The sequence below is a fragment of the Macaca fascicularis genome, chromosome 17 (genome assembly GCF_037993035.2).
Source record: "Macaca fascicularis isolate 582-1 chromosome 17, T2T-MFA8v1.1".
Classification (NCBI taxonomy): Eukaryota; Metazoa; Chordata; class Mammalia; order Primates; family Cercopithecidae; genus Macaca; species Macaca fascicularis.
In genome coordinates, this window is record NC_088391.1 from 20294954 (window position 1) to 20309632 (window position 14679).

At 41.4% G+C, this 14679-nt stretch overlaps 1 protein-coding gene and 1 long non-coding RNA gene across 6 annotated transcripts in view; both read right to left on the reverse strand.

Annotated features, from left to right (window-relative positions):
• Nucleotides 1–891: 891 nt before the first annotated feature.
• LOC123569799 (uncharacterized) lies at nt 892–3973 on the reverse strand. Its single transcript, XR_006693591.3, has 2 exons — nt 3837–3973; nt 892–1077 (listed from the first exon to the last, which is right to left on the reverse strand). It is a non-coding gene; the product is annotated as an uncharacterized lncRNA (long non-coding RNA).
• Nucleotides 3974–9860: 5887 nt separating this feature from the next.
• ELF1 (E74 like ETS transcription factor 1) overlaps nt 9861–14679 on the reverse strand; it is a 115120-nt gene continuing 110301 nt past the window's right edge. For all 5 annotated transcript variants that reach the window (XM_065533171.2, XM_005585720.5, XM_074021895.1 and 2 more), the window contains exon 9: nt 9861–11854. In XM_065533171.2, coding sequence (XP_065389243.1) covers nt 11251–11854 — 604 coding nt within the window. In that variant the 3' untranslated portion in view covers nt 9861–11250. The remainder of the gene's footprint in view (nt 11855–14679) is intronic.

A 14679-nucleotide genomic window follows, 5' to 3' on the forward strand; every position in this document is an offset into this window, starting at 1 on the left:
TGGTACTTAATCATTCATAAGAAACCCACTCCCATGATCCAATTACCTCCCATCAGGCCCAACCTCCAACATTGGGGATTATAATTTGACATGAGGTTTGGGTGAGGACACATACCCAAACTATATCAGACACTATCTACTAAAGCTAGTTATACACAAACCATACTACCCAATAATTCTACCACTGGGCATATACCCGAGTATTTATGATCATATACAAGAATATTCATCGCAGCATTATCCACAGTAGCAAAAACTGGAAATAATCTAAATGTCCTCAAATTGGATAAAAAAATTACATAGCAATGAATAAGAATGTACTACTACTATACACAACAATATGGATGCATCTTATATACATAAGTTGAGGTAAAGAGGCCAGAGTACATCATGATTCATTCCATTTATATGAAGATAAAAAACTGTAGTGAGAGGAATCATAAGGGAATCTCCTGGTTGTCAGGGAGGGTGGGGAGCACGGGCATGAAGAAACCTTCTTCTTGGATGCAGGAAATGTTACATATCTTGATCTGGCTGGTAATCACAGAAGTGTATTGAGACATAAAATTTTATCAAGTTATATACAAGATTTGTGCAGCCTGGGTGCAGTAGCTCATGCCTGTAATCTCAGCACTTTGGGAGGCCAAGCAGAAAAATTGAGCCCAGGAGTTCAAGACCAGCCTGGGCGAGATGGGGAGAACTTGTCTGTACAAAAAATAAATAGAAAGCATTAGCCAAGCACAGTGGCGTGTGCCTCAGCTATTTGGGAGGCTGAGGCAGGAGGATCGCTTGAGCCCAGGAGGTTGAGGCTATGATCGTGCCACTGCACTCCAGCCTGGGCAACAGTGCGAGCCTCTTTCTCTTTAAAAAAACAACAGCAGCAACAACAACAACAAAAAAAATTGTTCACTTTATTTTGATTTTGCAGACTAGTTTGGGGAGAAATGATATTTTTCCCTTGTATTGCCTTTTCCTGTCCAAGAATACAATTGCTTGCTTCATTCATTCAGTTTCTCATATCTTTTAGTAAACTTTTATAATTTTCTCCATAAATTCTTGGCATCCGTTTATTGAAACCTTGGGAGGAAGGAGAGACAAATACTTAAGAAGTCATTGATGAAATATGTTTTCATATGCAAATGACACAACTAAATATGCCAATGTACTTCGCTTGGGTAATTTAAAGAAGGTGATGAATAACCATGCTGGATTAGGGGACATTTCTTGAAGGATAATTGGTCTTCAACTCGAAGAGTGAAAATATTTAGTCACTTATACTGTTACCTAACATCTACCTAACATCTATGAGAGGGATTATTTTCATTCATTTGAAAGAGAAAATCTTCCCAATCTAATGTTGAGGCCGTCCTTAAGTAAGTGTATTACACTTGATAATTTCCTTTCGAACTGAATCTAACAAGAATATCTTATTTGTATCTTTTTCACAATAAAGCTTTCCCAAAGAGAGGTTTATGAATATGTGCACTTTACAAAGTTATATATATGGATTTGTGCACTTTACAAAGTTATACTTTAATAAAATAGAAAAAAGATTTAAAGCAAAATCACTAATCAAAAATTAAAATGTAAAAAGCCATGACATTTACAGTAACATAAAAAATATTAAATACTGAAAAGTAAATCTGACAAGACGTATGCAAGACATGTGCACTGGAAACTATAAATCATTGCTGAAAGGAATGAAAGAAGACTTGGGAGGCCGAGACGGGCGAATCATCTGAGGTCGGAAGTTCAAGACCAGCCTGACGAACATGGAGAAACCATGTCTCTACTAAAAATACAAAATTAGTCGGGCGTGGTGGCACATGCCTGTAATCCCAGCTATGCAGGAGGCTGAAGCAGGAGAATCACTTGAACCCGGTAGGCAGTGGTTGCGGTGAGCCAAGATCATTCCATTGCACTCCAGCCTGGGCAACAAGAGTGAAACTCCATCTCAAAAAAAGAAAAAAAAAAAAAGAAAGAAAGAAAGAAAAGAAATTGACCGGGCGCGGTGGCTCATGCCCGTAATCCCAGCACTTTGGGAGGCCAAGGAGGGAGGATCCTGAGGTCAGGAGATCGAGACTATCCTGGCTAACACGGTGAAACTCTGTCTCTACTAAAAAAACAAAAAATACAAAAAAATTAGCCGGGCGTGGTGGCGGGCGCCTGTAATTCCAGCTACCCGGGAGGCTGAGGCAGGAGGATGCCGTGAACCTGGGAAGTGGAGCTGGCAGTGAGCCGAGATCGTACCACTGCAGTCCAGCCTGGACTGTTGTCGGAGGAAGACTCCGTCTCAAAAAGAAAATTAAAGAAGACTGAAAAATGGAGAGCTCCTCCATTAGTCAAAAAGACCCAGTATTGTTGAGATCTTCCCAGACTGACCTATAGACTCAACATGATCCTAATCAAAATCCCAAGTGGGGCATGGTCATGCCTGTAATCTCAGCTACTGGGGGGTGAGGCAGGAGGCCAGAAGTTCGCTTGAGGCCAGGAGTCTGAGATCAGCCTAGGCAATATAATAAGACCCCTTCTCTGAAATAAAATAAAACTAAAAATCCCAGAGGCTTTTGCCTTTTAGAAGTTGACAAACTGATTGTAAAATTCAAATAGGGGCCAGGCACGATGGCTCATGCTTGTAATCCCAGCATTTTGAGAGGCTGAGGTGGGCGGATCACCTGAGGTCAGGAGTTTGAGACCAACCTGGGCAACATGGTGAAACCCCATCTCTACTCAAAATACAAAAATTAGCTGGCCGTAGTGGCAGGCACCTGTAATCCAGCTACTTGGGAGGCTAAGCCGGGAGAATCACTTGAACCCAGGAGGCAGAGGCTGCAGTGAGCTGAGATCATGCCATTGCACTCCAGCCTGGGCGATGGAGTGAGACTCTGTCTAAAAAAAGAAAAGAAAAGAAAAGAAAAAGTAAGAAAGGGCCGGGCGCGGTGGCTCACACCTGTTATCCCAGCACTTTGGGAGGCCGAGGCAGGCGGATCATGAGGTCAGGAGATCAAGACCATCCTGGCTAACACAGTGAAATCCCATCTCTACTAAAAATACAAAAAAATTAGCCAGGCACGGTGGCAGGTGCCTGTAGTCCCAGCTACTCGGGAGGCTGAGGCAGGAGAATGGCGTAAACCCGGGAGGGGGAGCTTGCAGTGAGCAGAGATCGCACCACTGCACTCCAGCCTGGGCGACAGTGAGATCCATCTCAAAAAAAAAAAAAAAAGGAAGAAAGAAATGTACTCTAAGGCCCGGCGCAGTGACTCAAGCCTGTAATCAGCACCTTGGGAGGCTGAGGTGGGTGGATCACCTGAGGTTAGGAGTTTGAGACCAGCCTGGCCAATATGGTGAAACCCTGTCCCTACTAAAAATACAAAAATTAGCCGGGTGTGGTGGCGTGCACCTGTCTTCTCAGCTACTCGGGAGGCTAAGGCAGGAGAATTGCTTGAACCTAGGAGGTGGAGGTTGCAGTCGGCTGAGATGGTGCCACTGCACTCCAGCCTGGGCAACAGAGCAAAACTCTGTCTCAAAAAATAATAAAGAAAGAAGGAAGGGGAAGGGGAAGGGGAAGGGGAAGGGGAAGGGCAAGGGCAAGGGGAGCAGCCTTAAGATAAGAGCATTCTTCCCAGGGCTCATATCAGATGTGGCTGTTGAGGACAACACCAGGGAGCCACAGCCACCAGTTGACAAAGAAGGCTGCATATCATACCAGAGATCTTAGACATGAAGCTGGATAAGAGTATCCGGATGACACTCTGGCTGATTCTCTTTGGGAAACAAATACATTTTTCATATAAACATGAGCATGTTTTAGTGTATGTGTAGGAAGATGGACTTACATACATAACAGTAGGATACTCATTCTTCCCTTCTTCCTTGCTGTGGAGCGCCAATTTTGATTCTCCAGCACATGACTAAGTGATTTGTGGTAATCCCACATGGCTGGCCAGCAGTATGGTTTAGGAAGGGGTATATGACTCATGTAGTCAATGAGCCATGTGTGAGATGTCTGCTCAGGGCTTCCAGGAAAGGTCTCCTTATTGAAAAACAGAAATACAGAATAAACTACTGCAGCTACCTTTAGCAAGAGCCATCCTGGAAGACCAAACCAATATCCCAAGGAAAGTGAAAGCAGAAGGATGGAGAAACCTGGTACCTCAATGTCACCACTGAGCTCCTGAATTAACCAACCCAGAAGCCTCTAAACTGCAGACTTTTTGTTTTGTATTATTTAATAATTTTGAGTTGGGTTTTTCTGTTTGTTTCTTGCAATTGAAAGCATCCTTATTCTAATCGATGTGATGTCTTGGAGAGTAGAACTTGATGATCAGGCTGGTGAGATAAAGAAAAGGTGAGACCACACAGGGCCTCAACTCCGTCTGAGATGAAAGAACCACTGAAGGACTGACATAATTAAATTGACGCTCCTATTGCACTGGGCAGAACAGATTGGAAAGGGATAAGGTGAAAACAGAACATAAGAACAGTGACCTTTCGATAAAACTTGGGGGAACTCCAATCTTTGAAAAAGTTTCTGGAACAACCCAAGGGGAACATTAGGAAATTATTATTCACATGGTAAAATGGGGAAATATTACAGAAGCAGAACGATACTTCAGATTGGGCAAAACTGAAGGCAATAGAGAGTTTAAAGGAAATGTGGGTTACAAAAGGTTATCAATTGCTGGAGAGGTCCACGAATGGAAGGATCATGGAATTCGGCAATATAGAGATTGGTTACTCTTAGTGACCTCTGTAACAATGATTTCAGGGTAATGAGGCAAACGCAATACTACAGAGGGTTACAGCATAAATGGAAAGTGAAGAAGGCAGTAAGTTTATAGGTTAAGGACAGTGACAGTAGTATCCCAGGTCCTTCCTTAATAAACAATGTCGAGTCAATGATTTGGCGTGGAGAGGCCTAGCACAGACAGCCATGTCCTGTTCAGGAGTTGGTGACTAGGTTTTGTTAGGGCTAGATAGAGTCAAGACATAATATACTGACTGAGCCAATAGAAGTGGATGAGATTGTCAAAGAAGCATGTGCAGTGGGAAGAGAGCCAAGAATGAAATCTTAAGAAATACTAGCACATAAGGGAGAGCTCCCTAGCTAATGTACCATGAATGGGTTATGGGTGTGCCCAAAATATTGATCCCTTTATTCTAAGTGGATGGTGAGAGCCACTGGCTGGTCACGCGCAGCAGTTTGCCGCTTCATTCATTAATCCCAGTGTGTCTCTGGAGCGTGGACATCATACTTTTTCAACTTTGTACAACGAGTTCCATGACTATGTAAAGCCATGCTTGATACCCTACCCAATAGGTGTTGGTTGAATGAATAAATGTAGAGCAACATCAAGGGATAAGCTTAAAAGAATACGTTGGGGCTAGATCAGTGGTTCTTAAACTTCCAAGAGTACATTAAGATTACCTAGTACTTTTCAAACTTGAATGTCTATATTATTCTGATTCATTAGGTCTGGAGCAGGGCCTGGAGTTCTGTATTTCTAAAATGTTTCCAGATGATGTTGCTGCTAATTTAGGGCTACTCTGTGTAGCAAGGAATATACAATACTAGTTAAAAATGCAAACTGTGCTGGGCACGGTGACTCACACCTGTAATCGCAGCACTTTGGGAGGTCGAGGCGGGTGGATCACCTGAGGTCAGGAGTTCGAGACCAGCCTGACTAATATGGTGAAACCCCGTCTCTACTAAAAATACAAAAATCAGCAGGGCATGGTGGCAGGCACCTGTAGTCCCAGCTACTTGGGAGGCTGAGACAGGAAAATTGCTTGAACCTGGGAGGCAGAGGTTGCAGTGAGCCGAGATTGTGCCACTGCACTCCAGCCTGGGTGACAGAACGAGACTGTCTCAGAAAAAAACAAAAAATGCAAATTGTACAGCTTTCCCATGAGATGCAAATTCAGTAAGTATGGAGTGGAACCAAAAATTTGCATTTTAAGGAAAACATCGGCAGGGTACAAGGGCTCACTCCTGTAATCTCAGCACTTTGGGAGGCTAAGGGGGGGGCGGATCCCTTGAGCCCAGGAGTTGGAGACCAGCCTAGGCAACATGGCAAAAAACCCTTTCTACAAAAATACAAGAAAAATTAGCCTGGCACTGTACGCACCTGTGGTCCCAGCTACTCAGGAGGCTGAGGATCGCTTGAGCCCCAGGAGGCGGTGATTGCAGTAAGCCAAGATTGTGCCACTGCACTCCAGACTTAGTGACAGAGTGAGACACTGTCTCAAAAGAAAAAAAAAAAGGGTAACACTGAAATAGTTGGCCTAAGAACCCAGTTTGATGGAGGAATTTGAATGTTAAGCTAAGGATTTTGGACTTTATCCTACAACTAGAAAGGTATTGAGGGTTTCCATACATGAACATTATGCATTCCCGAGGTATATTTTTATTTGATTTTTTTGAGACAGGGTCTCATGTTACCCAGGCTGGAGTGCAGTGCTGTAATCACAGCTCACTACAGCCTCAGCCTCCCAGGCTCAAGAGATCTCCCACTTCAGCCTCCTGAAGAGCTGGGACTACAGGCTCTTGCCACCATGCACTATGAATATTTTTACTTTTTCTGGAGATGGGGTCTCACTATGTTGCCCAAACTGCCAAGGGATATTTTAGAAAGACTATTCCGTAAGTAGGTGCATGATTGTGATACAATAAAAACATCTTATTTGGCTTTTATCCCTAGTTCCTGACACCCTAGCTTCTGAAACCCTTGGCATTTAGAAGGGATACGAGCATATTTTGTTATTCGTAACAAGCCCCTTTCAACCATACCTGAGTTTATGCTAATAAGGTGGACACTTCATGGGTCCCCAGATAGTTTCAGGATGGGAAATGATTTCCAGAGGAACCAACCATGTAATTAGAGTTGGAACTTTCAGTCCCATCCCCTGGGAGGGGAAAGGGTGTAGCAATTGAGTTCAATCACCAATGGCCAGTGATTTAATCAGGCATGCCTATGTAATAAAAGCTTCATTAAAAAACTCTTAAAATGTTGGTGTCTGGAGAACATCTAGGTTGGTAAACACTCTGAGGTGCTGGGTAGGTGGCACACCATGAGATGGGAGAGCAGCTCTGTTCACTTCCTCCCATTCATTGCTTTATGCATCTTTCATTTGGCTGTTCATGAGTTGTTATTTTTTATAATAAACTGACATCAATGTAAACCAGTAAATTGGCTCCCTGAGTTTTGTGTGCTCTTTTAGTAAATTATCCAACCTAAGCAGGTGGGGGTCATGGGAACCACTGATTTATAGCCAGCTGGTCAGAAGTACAAGTGGAAACCTGGGACTTGCAATGGGCATCGGAAGGAGGGGCGGTTTTGAGAGACTAAGCCCCTTAACCTGTGGGGTCTGTGCTAACTCCAAGTGGTTAGGGTCAGAATTGAACTGAATTGTAGGACAAAGACACCCAGTTGGTATCAGAACTGGGAGTGGGTGTGAAAAAATCCCAAGCTTTTGTGTTAGAAGTGTGAATAAAAACAGTTCATGTTGACAAACTAAGAGTTCACAAGCAGGAAGTCACTTGGGAGGCTCTTGTTCACTGACCTATCTCCAGCACAGAGAATACTGCCTGCCACAAAATACACACTCATATATTAAGTGAATAAACTGTGGCAAGAATAACATAGAAAAGACTACAACTAGGATGGTAGCTATAGATACAAAAAAGGAATATATGGATACATAAAACATTCTAATGGGGGAAACACAGGTTCCTTAGTAGCTGATACTTAGTTCAAACCAAAAGACTAAGCTTTTGAAGTTTTAAGGTTCTTACTACATGACTTTCTTCTCCTTTTTTTTTTTGAACACAGGGTCTCCCTCTGTCACCTAAGCTGGAGTGCAGTGGCATGATCATGGCTCACTACAGCCTCCATCTCCCTGCCTCAAGTGATCCTCCTACCTTGGCCTCCCAAGTAGCTGGGACCACAGGAGTGCATCACTGCACCTGGCTAATTTTTTGAATTTTTGTAGAGATGATATCTCACTATGTTGCCCATGCTGGTCTTAAAACTCCTGGGCTCAAGTGATCCTCCCACCTTGGCCTCCCAAAGTGCTGAGATGACAGGCGACAGCCACCACATCTGGGCTTCTTTTCCCATCTTTAAAATTTCAGTGTTCATGGTAATTGTACACTATTCCAATAACCTTAAATAATAGTGTCTCTAAAAATTCTTATACTATACCTTTTAAACTTAAAAAAAATACACAATTTAAATGGTACTATTATAAATAAAGAGAGTTTATCTGGTATCTCCTTTAAGGATAACTGACTCAAAAATAGTGCAAGATCCTTAATTTTCAAAAAATCATTATGTACTGTCTGCTATGGCTGGAATGTTTGTTCCCTCCAAAACTCATGTTGAAATTTAATTGCCAAAGTAAAGGTATTGGGAGGTGGAGCCTTTAAGCAGTGATTAGACCAGGAGGGCTCCACCTTCATGGATGGGTTTAATGCCTTCATAAAAAGGCTCACGCCTGTAATCCCAGCACTTTGGGAGGCCGAGGTGGGCAGATCACCTGAGGTTGTGAGTTCGAGACCAGACTGACCAACATGGAGAAACCCCTGCCTCGACTAAAAATAGAAAATTAGCTGGGTGTGGTGGTGCATGCCTGTAATCGCAGCTACTTGGGAGGCTGAGGTAGGAGAATCACTTGAAACCGGGAGACGGAAGTTGAGGTGAGCCGAGATCACGCCATTGCACCCCAGCCTGGGCATCAAGAGCAAAACTCTGTCTCAAAAAATAAATAAATAAATAAATAAAAGTCTTCTGGAAGTGGAAGTGGGCTCTTTGCTTTTCTCTTTGCCATTTGAAGATGAAGCCTTCTTTCCCTCCAGAGAGCACGGTGTTCAGGCACTGTTTGGAATGAGAACTGCCAAACCTGCTGGTGCATGAATATTGGACTTCCCAGACTCCAGAACTGTGGGCAAATAAATTTCTGTTCATTATAAATTACCCAGTCCCAGGTATTATGTTATAGCAGCAACGAAGACGACAAACTAAGACACTGATATTCACTATGTGGTGAAAAACTATAAAACTAACTTATCTAGTTAAAAAGGTTTTATTTAACTGGATTTTGGTGTACTAATATAATATTACACGGCCTTTAAAATCACATTTTGGAAGAACATTCACAAACATGAAAAAATGAATAAGTGAAAGTTACTTCTTATTGGATTACAGAGACTTTAATTTTCATAAGAAAATTTTTCGATGTTTTCCAAGTTTAACTATTAACTGACCTAGTTTCTAACTAGAAAACTTATTTTCAAAAGTGTGTTTAGGTGGGGCGTGGTGGCTTACACCTACAATCCCAGCACTTTGGGAGGCCAAGGCGAGCAGATCACCTGAGATCAGTTCAAGACCAGCCTGGCCAACATGGTGAAACCCCGTATCTACTAAAAATACAAAAAATTAGCTGGATGTGGTGGTGGGCACCTGTAATCCCAGCTACTTGAGAGGCTAAGGCAGGAAAATAGCTAGAACCTGGGAGGTGGAGGTTGCAGTGAGCCGAGATCATGCCACTATTCTCCAGCCTGGGCGACAGAGCTGAGACTCTGTCTCAAAAACAAAACAAAACGAAACAAAAGTGTGTTTAATATTTTTGCTGGGAATATTTTATTGTTGTCTAATTTTTACAACTTGGTAATCCATTGTGTGATGTTTAGAAACTGCCATTTGGCCTGCTATAAAGGAAAAGTGAAAGGATGATATCCTACAATTCTGACTAATGGAGTTTGTTTATTTATAAACATTAAGTAATGCTAATGTTCTAGCAATATTCTTTGTACACTTATTCTTTAAGAAACTTTTGCCTGAAAACAGAAACACTGAGAATTTTTATATGATTTATTTAATAATAAACCAATTAAAGATACAAAATTGTTTAGAGGATTCCAAAATTTAAATTTTTGTTTAAATACAAATTCACTCTGTAATATGAAAACATAACATTAGACCTCTAAACATAATGATTTCATCTACAAAAATTTCTGTTATACTAGAAAATTTGCAGAAGACAATTTTTTTGTGACATTAAATGTACATTATTTACAGTTGAAAAGTAATCTAAAAACATTTCATTTCAGAAACTTGGATATATATGTTATCTTTGTATGCAACCCCCCAAGTCCACCCCCAATAAAAAATGATCCAAAATATAAAGCAATTACGCTTTTATAACTGACTACTCAGCCAGATTAGCCCAAGGCTCAAGTTGCTTTCTTGGCCCTTAAGAAAGAGTCTTGACTCTCTCAAAATAGCAGTATTCTGTTTAGCACTTAGCAACACAAGTTTACTAATGGACTGCAAAGCACAGTGGCCTAAAGAGTTAGTAACATAGTAAACAAATTATTTAGGAAGAATTTATGGCAAATCTTACCCATCACAGATGAATAAATTTTGTTGGGTCACTTATTTCTCTGCAACATTTCAGCTATTCTTACATTAGGAAATAACCTGATAATGATTTAATTGACATAACTTGAAAATACAGGTATTAGAATTAAAAAGATTAGAACTAGAAGAGACAGTGGTGATCATCTAGTCTAGTCCAACACATCTCTTCCTTTTATGAGAAGAACTAAAGCCCAAAGAGGTCAAGATTACATAGCGAGTTAGTGGGAGTGCCATTCTTAGGCTGATGCTTTTACACTATCCTGTTTCTGAAACAGGGTCAGCCACACTACCAGCACCTCCAATTTTTCATGTTATTTTACATATTCATAGTTCTATATTATATAGTACAGCCAGCTAAAGTCAATCTAAGTGACACCATAATTTTAACAAAGCATAAAATAGGTTTTTTGCATTTGAAAGAGTCAAGACTTAACTTACACAAGTGGAATGAAAATAGTTCCTATATAAATTTCCTGTTGCCTTCTATTTAAGTTCTGTATTTACAAAAGAATCAGAAAATCTAATACAATGTAAAATTAGAAAAGGAACTTTAAAAATGCTTATGATATAGCAACTGAAAAAAGAATCTCAAAAGCATGTCTTCATAGTGTAAAATGCCTGTTCCTTCACGACTGAATTCTGAAACATTTAGATAACAAAGAGAAACAGTTGAGTTTTCCTCCCTCATCTAACAAAATCAAAATTAACTCTATCTTTAACAATTACAAAATTAGAAACCTCCTTAGACTTTATCTTAGAATCAATCAGTTTGCATATAATTGAAAATGTTCAATTAACAAACAATCATCCATAAGCTTTGGTATATTAACTAAAAAGAGTTGGGTTCCAGCAGTTCGTTTTGTTTCATAGCTACCTGAGAAGTAAATCCATTGGAACTGGACACTACCATCACATAAGGCTGTGGCTGCTGCTCCGTTTTCTCAGTGTTCTCTTTCAAATGATCTTCAGATTCCTTTTTCTCTACTTCCTGTGTAAGAGTTTTTGTTTCTTGAGTTTTGATAACTGAAGTGATTACAGTGCCAGGTGGGTGAGCAACCAGCTGTGAACTGCGAGGAGAAAAGGTCACCACAGGTGCAGTAGCATTGAAGGATGGAGAGGAAGCCACACTGACGGTTCCATTGCAAATGGTCTGAACATTGCTAGTAAGGACCTGCTGAACCTGGGCAGGGCCCAAGACAATTGAAGGAGGAGAGCCTGCCTTTTGTGACTGTAGCATGACATTTTCTTTCAGTACTGTCATGGGCTGTGATGATGGAATGGCTTGCAAAATAAACTTCTGAGATCCAGTACCTGCCGATGGATCTGTGCTGGCTATAACTGTTGTGAGTGGCACTGTTTGGAGTGTTACTGTATGCAACTGCTGATTCCTAGGAGACACAACCACTGGAACTTGGGTTGGAGCCTGTATAGTCCTATTGAGATGATGAAATTAAAGTGAGACAATTAGCATATTCTACATCATTTAACACTTTAATACTTGAGAAGTCATTTTACAAAATACCAGTTGTATGTTTCAAAATGCTACTTCCCATATTTTCAACACAGCATGACCAACATCATGCCAGACTTTGTATTAAACACTACATACAGAGATGCCTAACACAAAACTCTCAGGCCATTAACTATGATACCAGCTGCTGAGTGCTACGGAAGAAAGGTCTGTACATAGGGTCACATTAACACAAATGAGGAGCTAATTTTGTTGGGGAAGGAGGAGGATGTTAAAATGCTTAGCAAGGGCTGGGTGTGTTGGCTCACGCCTGTAATCCCGGCACTTTGGGAGGCCGAGGCCGGTGGATCACGAGGTCAGGAGCTCGAGACCATCCTGGCTACATGGTGAAACTCCATCTCTACTAAAAATACAAAAAACTAGCCGGGCATGGTGGCGGGCGCCTGTAGTCCCAGCTACTTGGGAGGCTGAGGCAGGAGAATGGCGTGAACCCGGGAGGCGGAGCTTGCAGTGAGCGGAGTTCGCGCCACTGACTCCAGCCGGGGCAACAGAGCGAGACTCTGTCTTTAAAAAAAAAAAAATGCTTAGCAAGAAGTTTGCTTGAGCTGCTTAAAATTAGGAATTTAAAAGCAAATCTGTTTGATTCATTCCTGCTATTTTTTTTGAGATGGAGTTTCACTCTTGTTGCCCAGGGTAGAGTACAGTGGTGTGATCTTGGTTCACTGTAACCTCCAACTCCTGGGTTCAAGCCATTCTCCTGTCAGCCTCCCGAGTAGCTGGGATTATAGTCATGTACTACCACGTCCGGCTAATTTTTGTATTTTTAATTGAGACCAGGTTTTCTGTGTTGGTCAGGCTGGTCTCAAAGTCCTGACCTCAGGTGACCCACCCGCCTTGGCCTCTCAAAGTGCTGGGCTTATAGGCATGAGCCACTGAGCCCGGCCTGCTATTTTAATACTTGAGAGATAATGTTACCAACATGCTCATCCACAATAATTACAAAAATTCATATAATTGTACTCAACCTGTTTTTATATATAAAGGGGGAAGTGCTTAATTAACCTAAACAAAAAACCTACCTCAGTCTTAACCATATGACAGAATTCTTAGAATTTTAATAGCTCACATTTCATGTCATATTTAGATGAAACAAGCCATGATTATAATTAACCTGTCAGGGCTCTTGGACTGGCAGAGAAAATATGGCTAAGCTTTGGAAAAATACATAGAAGCATGTTTTAGCAGTTTTCCACGTTCAAATTTTCACAAATTTTGGTCATAACGCTACAGTTTAACATAAAATCCTTTAATGAAAAATCTAGTTTGTGTAGGTTGTTAATCCCATTCATTGAAGAGAAAGTTACATAAATGATATTATGAGCCAATCTAATTTAAAAAGTTCACCGCTCTAAAATTTATAGTTATGGTTATTAATACAGTATAAAACAAATGTCGTTGAAAAATCTCAGCATCTGGATGTCAACTGTTTCTCTGAATTCTGTAAAGTTATTTAATGAAAGATACTTGCTATTTCAAACAACTAACAGCTAGATTAGTCTCCATAAACCAAGTGTTACATATTACCACTAGATTATTAAAGCTACATTTTGAAAGTTAGTTATGCAGTCTGTTTCCCACATATGAGAAATAAAATAGTGGAGGAGAAAAACAAGTTGGCTTGGTGGAAAGATGAAACAAAGACCCAGAGCAATTCAGCACAGGTTCAAAAGAAGTGGGAATCAAGGCACAGGATGACTAGAGCCGCCCATTCACACAGGATACGGATTACCAAACTTAGATGGCCACCCAAGCTCTCTTGCCCATTTGATTCAGGGAAATCTGGGGTGAGATGGGAGTCTGGGTATAGTACCTGACGCTATAGCCAGATACCGTTTTTTGTTTGTTTGTTTGTTTGTTTTTGAGATGGAGTCTCGCTCTGTCGCCCAGGCTGGAGTGCAATGGTGCGATCTCAGCTCACTGCAACCTCCACCTCCCAGATTCAAGCAATTCTCTGCCTCAGCCTCCCGAGTAGCTGGGATTACAGGCACCCGCCACCATGCCCAGCTACTTTTTTTGTATTTTTAGTAGGGACAGGGTTTCACCACATTGGCCAGGCTGGTCTTAAATTCCTGACCTCATGATCCACCCGCCTCGGCCTCCCAAAGTGCTGGGATTCTGGGCGTGAGCCACCATGCCGAGCCCAGATACCATTTTAAATAAAAAAGTCCCAAGGGCTTCCCATGACAAGAGTTTACATAACATACGCATAGATATTTGGCATATATAGCACACAGATTACATCAATATGCATAACCTTATGATATGTATAACCTTGTCACCCTACAAATATTATTATCCTCATCTTACGTATGAAAACACTGATGCACAAACAGGTTGTAACAGCTTGAATAAGGTGACCAATTAGAGAAGAAGAGAGGCCATCTGACTGCAGAGCCGATGTGCCGCCGAACCATTACAACAGACTGCCGCCACTTAAGTCCTGAGCAACTTCATCTTTAGTAAGTACTAAAGATGAGTATTTACTATTCTATCCTTAAACAACAGGCAGTTACAACTCTTCAATATACGCCTCTCTCATTCTTCTTTCCTTCTCTAAGGTATGACACAAGCAATAATGTACTTGGAAATTTTCCATATTGCTAATCAGGGCTACCACTAGGACTTCGATGCTTCTGTTTAAATTAGAAAAAGATGTCATTTTCTTGGCCGGGCGTGGTGGCTCACGCCTGTAATTCCAGCACTTTGGGAGTCCAAGGTGGGTGGATC